The sequence below is a fragment of the Lycium barbarum genome, chromosome 6 (assembly GCF_019175385.1).
Source record: "Lycium barbarum isolate Lr01 chromosome 6, ASM1917538v2, whole genome shotgun sequence".
In the NCBI taxonomy this organism is placed as follows: domain Eukaryota; kingdom Viridiplantae; phylum Streptophyta; class Magnoliopsida; order Solanales; family Solanaceae; genus Lycium; species Lycium barbarum.
Window position 1 is genome coordinate 111,746,134 of NC_083342.1, and position 5,894 is coordinate 111,752,027.

General features: G+C 36.2%; 1 protein-coding gene across 1 annotated transcript; it reads right to left on the minus strand.

Moving 5' to 3' along the window:
- Positions 1-669: 669 nt before the first annotated feature.
- On the minus strand, positions 670-5,008 carry LOC132645511 (uncharacterized). The gene is made up of 2 exons (XM_060362525.1): positions 4,553-5,008; positions 670-1,505 (listed from the first exon to the last, which is right to left on the minus strand). Exons 1-2 carry the CDS (start codon positions 4,897-4,899, stop codon positions 1,004-1,006), a joined length of 849 nt encoding a protein of 282 aa, XP_060218508.1. The 5' UTR covers positions 4,900-5,008; the 3' UTR covers positions 670-1,003.
- Between the last annotated feature and the right edge of the window lie 886 nt (positions 5,009-5,894).

The following is a 5,894-nucleotide window of genomic DNA, read 5'->3' on the forward strand; positions in this document are numbered from 1 at the left end:
ACTTTTTTTCCCATGTAAACAATCATGCTACGCCATTCCATTTACTGTTAGGTCTAGTTCCATATTTGATAAACGAGCATCGGGATCTATGCGATAATTTTAAAGTATTAATTCGTAACAAGATTAGCCCTACTAATATATTGAAGTACGAACTATCTATATATAGTTGCAACTTGCAAATGCAGCGCTTGACCGCAGCTCTATTGGACATAGTCAGTGCATTGCAACGTGTCTATGATCGAAGTTGGGTTGTCCAAATACGGCTAACATTGAAGGGACCAAGGAGTGAATTGTCACCCTCAATTAATTAGCCCCAAGGAGGATGGGGTGTCAAATCATTCATTCCTTAGTTTCTACTTCATTAAATTCCCTCTTTTGGTTATAGAACAGCAATATTGACTAAAATCTTGGAGAAACTCAAAAGACGACAAAGAGAACAATTTCCGGCTTGCATTGTTGTTTCTTGTCGATCCATAATGCATTATATTAATATTATACTGTTGAAGCAATGTCTGGATAGGTTATATCATTTGTTATCATTTCATTGACAGTATTATACTGTACAAAATCGATAAACTTATTAAGATACCCTTAATTACTGAAAATATTAGATTTATAAACAATTCAAAGCAAAAGAAAAAGGAGATGATTATAAATGAGATAGCAATGTGGCTAGAAAGAGGAAGACATGTATATAATTGGCGAGGATGAGTAATACTTTACAAAATGCAGAGCTAACACTCCGACGGGAAAGCAAGAGTGGTATGCTATACAAATATTTACAACGATCTGAGTTCCAAACACAAGCCTGGATCTGGAGCTCAAATGAAGCACACAGTAGAGACTAGAGAGGTATCGCCCACCTGAAGAAACAAAAAAAAGAAAAGAACTCCAGATATGTTTTGCTGCCTGCGGGAGTATATTAGTACATATATACTTGTATGGATTATGCGAGTATGTAATCTAGAGCGAAAATTCACCAAATCTTTTGGCACTTCACTTGCTATGTTTGGTGGTCTGATTTTTCCTCCTCATTTCTCTTTAGGGAGGCTAGAATTGAGCCCAGGTGCTGCCTCAACTTAGAAAATTTCGTTACTGGAGCAATGTTCCTCAAGGTAGGAGATACGATTTCAAAGAAAGTAGGCTTTGGTGTTGAGGCACCGCTGATGTATTCAATGAATTCCTGTACAGCAAGTACATGGAACTTTGGAGGTGCATTCAGAGCAATGTTGTGAACCCGGTGCTCATAAATCTTCCCATCTTTATCAAGCTTATACTCTGAAGTACCATCAAACCGCCCATGGCTCTCCCATGGAACACGGGGAATGCCATGAACAGTCCACCGAACTATTATCATGTTTTCCACAGGCTGCCAAACACTAACAATATCAATCCACAAAGCCCTAAATAACATCCTGCCATGGAATCGCAGAGCCCAGAAGATTGATTTATAATTCTCAATGCCACTAAAAGTGTTGAGTGGATCTTTAAAGACAATATCATCCCTACAGAGAGCGGAAGAACACCATTAGCACCTAAAACATTACAACAACATACCCAGTGAAATCCCACAAAGTGAGGTCTGGTAGCACTTAAAAGATTATTCCACTGAAATCACAATTGGGTACAACATCATTGCACTTGCATTAATTCTTAACTAATTGAAGTGCTATAGTGCACAATGTTAGAGAATTTGCTTTTGGACTGCAGTAACTTCTTTTTACTGCTTTTGAATAACTTTCTTATACTGTTAGTAATTAATTAGTTAGAACTATATTCTGCAGAGATATTTTAGGCTAGTTTATGATTATTTTTTTTACTGTTTTTTCCCTATAAATGCAGAGCTAAACATAGCTAAATAATATAATTCTATTTGACTGCATTGCAGTATATTTTTCTCTCAGTCAATTTTCTCCGTTATTTCCTACGTTTCTTTGTTAAAAACCAACACACAATTACATGCATATGCAATTCACGCAGTATCAAGGAGGTGCAGCCAAATAACTACAAATTGCAGTATTATTTTTCTCTAAAACTGCTTCTATAGCATCTCCATAATAATAATCTTAAGTTCTAATTACATCCAAGTTATGTATCCTCTGAACTAAACTACTAGAAAGGGGCCTACGCCTGCTAAACATAGCTAAATAATATAATTCTCTTTGACTGCATTGCAGTATATTTTTCTCTCAGTAAATTTTCTCTGTTATTTCCTACGTTTCTTTGTTAAAAACCAACACACAATTACATGCATATGCAATTCATGCAGTATCAAGGAGGTGCAGCAAAATAACTACAAATTACAGTATTATTTTTCTCTAAAACTGCTTCTATACCATCTCCATAATAATAATCTTAAGTTCTAATTACATCCAGGTTATGTATCCTCTGAACTAAACTACTAGAAAGGAGCCTACGCCTGCTACTCACGATCAACAACAACGAGCACAATGCCTCAACCCAAGCTAGTTCAAAAGAAAAATATAGAAAATGTGAAAGTGGTCATTCTATTTTCTTCTTTTTGAAAGAGATCATTCTCTTTTTTTTTTTTTTCTTTTTTTCTTTTTTAAATGGAAAGGTACATCAAAAGAGATCATTCTTTTGATACTTTAAGTCCTAGGAAGTCTCTCTGTAGGTTACTTGATGAAAGTGTGACATGAGAAGCCACTTGTGGTTTGACAAAGCAGCTATTGCTCACCCGCCATTATCCGACAAAATGACAATTAACCCAAGACGACTGATTCCATTCCCTATAATCTCCAGGGAGAAGGGCTACTGTGATCTGTTTGTTTACAAATTTGAGTTGGAAAAAAAGAGTTGTTTGTCATGATCCAACTAGAATCTAGATGATCCCCTCCTACAAAACTAAGGTAGGCGTACACTCTACCCTCCCCAGACCCCACTTGTGGGATTACACAGGGTTTGTTGTTGTTGTTTTGTATAGCTCAGCTTAGGCAACCCTGTTCAAGCGTCCAAAGCCCTTAAGACTTCTGTAATTAGCGGACTGAATTCAACTGCTACGATTTAAATTTAAAATGGATTGCAGCAAATCACAATAAACTATCACAAAATAGCATTTTTAACAAAGCTTAAGATAGCACTAAGCCATTAGTACATTAGACTTCTTGCAATCTAAAATTTTCAAACTAATAAGAAAGAAAGAGCCATCGGAAAGAAAATTCAGAAGTACCATATAAAATGACTTAAAAAGAGAATAGCGACTGTTTACTTCTCTCCCTCTCATATAAATTCTCGTTTTCACAGAGAGCTTGAGTTTCACATAATATGCGTATTTAAGTTTCATTATTTTGCCTGCGCTTGCTATTTAAACTTGAAAACTACAACTTGAACCAATAAGAAGAATTGGAAATTATGGTGCTACTTCATATAATCAAAATAAAGAGCTTTTTTCTTTTCTTTTGCTTTGGTGACTCATTCCCATACTACTTTGAATTGCTTGTTCTTATTTAACCTTTTTTGCCATGCTTTCTCTTGAGCCGAGGGTCATTCGGAAACAGCCTCCCTACCTTCCGAGGTAGGGGTAAGGTCTGTGTACACTTTACCCTCCCCAGACCCATTGTGGGATTTCATTGGGTATGTTGTTGTTGTTGCTGTTGCTTTGGCGACTTAATGCTGGACATCTTTTGGATGTACTTTGCTGTAAATGTTCTTTAATTTAATAGTTCTAAGTGACTTGGATCTTAAAATTTTCACATATTCTTGGTCATTTTTTCATAGAGAAATTTATCCCTTGTCCTGTTCTCTTCTCAAGCAAATGTGAGAGACCCTTCACTGAAAAAAAGAAGGGGTAAATAATCTCATTGGTGGTTTAATCTCACCGTCTTTAAGTTACGTGGATATAGTATTATTTTCGAACATTTTAATGATTCTTGATGCAATTCACACTAATCTACAAAACTCAAAATTTTCATTTCTCATTAGGGCAAAACAACCAGATCAGCAGCTGCATCAATCAACTTAGACACTAGTTCCAAAATAGTTAAGGTCATAGGAACCTTATGTATCAATTCCACTCCATTCAAACCCATTTCGACTTCAGTAATCATGTTGCATCATAATTAGACTATTCTTTTATAATACTCCAATTGCCAACCTATTCACTTAGACTAGCTAAGATTTGCGAAACTAAAATAAGCTGAGCTAGGTCATAAACCATGGTTGTTTAAGTAGAAAGGTAATGATGCAATATGAATTTGGGAGCTATATTACGGGAGATGAGCTAATGGTTGGGGCGGTTGTACCGGGTGCAATTGGTGCAGTACACAATTGTTGGAAGCTTGATCTTCGGAAGTAGGACACGGGTTTCATTAACTACATAGTGCAGTTCCTTAATTATGCATTTTACCCCAATTCTTATTGTCATAGTTAATTTTAGACCCGTTAGCTAGCTAGGGTTCTTTAGTAAGTATATATTCTGTTGGTGCTAAGAGTTTATCAATCAAAATCATCTGTATCTAGTTTAGCTAGAATTCTTCACAGAATCCAATAGCAACACGTAAAAAGAGCAAAATGGATGATTAAGAAGAGAAACCTGTAGATATCAAAGGTTAGCTCCTTATAAAAGAGGGCAGGAAACTCTTCTCGGATAGTCCGAATAGCGTAACCCGTATTGAGATGGTAATTCCGCTTCTCTTCCTCCTGTTCCTCGTTCACTTCCGTGGCGCTAGTCTGCACAGGAGCAGAGAACTGTGCGTAAAACGCTGAATTCAAAGACGGAGACTCCTTCACACTCGCACAAACCCTAACCCTAACCCTAGCACCCTGATTTCCATACCTGAGTTTCTGTACATTTCTAGGGTTTATGTAAGAAGAAATACTCAATGGAAGGCGACCGCTGGAGAATGATGAAACTTCCAGCGACGATAAAAGAGTGGCCATCGGCGGAGATTCGAATTAGATTTTGGATGAATTTAGTTTGAGATATGCAGAGGACATTTTTTCCAATTGGATAATCATTGAAATTTGGGGAGGATATCCGGTACAAAATTCTCCTATTGGTGCATGAGATGAGATAGTCAAAATAATTAAAATTGGTAGGGGCTATTTTAGGAATTACGACTGTTTTTTCACGGAAATATCTTCAAAAAAATGTCCAAAAGGACAAAAAAAGAAAACCTTTTAGTTTTAGACACTTTTGGTCTCTGTCAGAACATGAGGGAACTTCATATACTGCACGCATTCAATATAACTTTCCAATGATGAAAAATATTTTAATGAATTGGATCTTCTTCTTCTTCTTTTTTCCTTCCCTTTTTAGCTTCTTTAGCTCCTCAGCAGTATTATGCTTGTTAGTGTCACTCATAATGCAAATAAAACAGTTAAGCACAAATGATTATGTTAAAGAAGAATAACAAACGAGAACCAACATTAAAAAAGAAACCAACTCTTTGTATATTAATCAAACATAATTACAAAATATGTAACAAGGATGTTTCTGCTTGGTTCATGTTTTCTCTTGTCACTTTACCTGTTGTGTTATTTTTTTATGGAATGAATTACTTAAGAGAAAACTGAATTCTCCTTCTTAAAGATCTCCAAGATTTAATCTTAATAGAAAAGAGAGTATATGTTTCTACAGGAAGTGCTCTCTGATAGATTATGAATCAAGGATCAAAAGAACTACTGGAGGAGGAAGGTCTGGCACATCTTTGGATATGGCTACTGTATTGTGCTTATGTATCAAGGCTGTTTCTTCACGGTCACGCAGTCCCTCTTTTTATGTGTGAAGTCTATTTGCAGTTGTGTCTTAAGCTGTTGGATCGACATCATCGCCTAAACAGCTAGTTGGCATCATCTTTTAGCTCTTGTCCGTTCTTCAAAAGTTCTTGTGATATAAAGACACAGAAGTATCTTATACAAGGGAAAAATAAAGC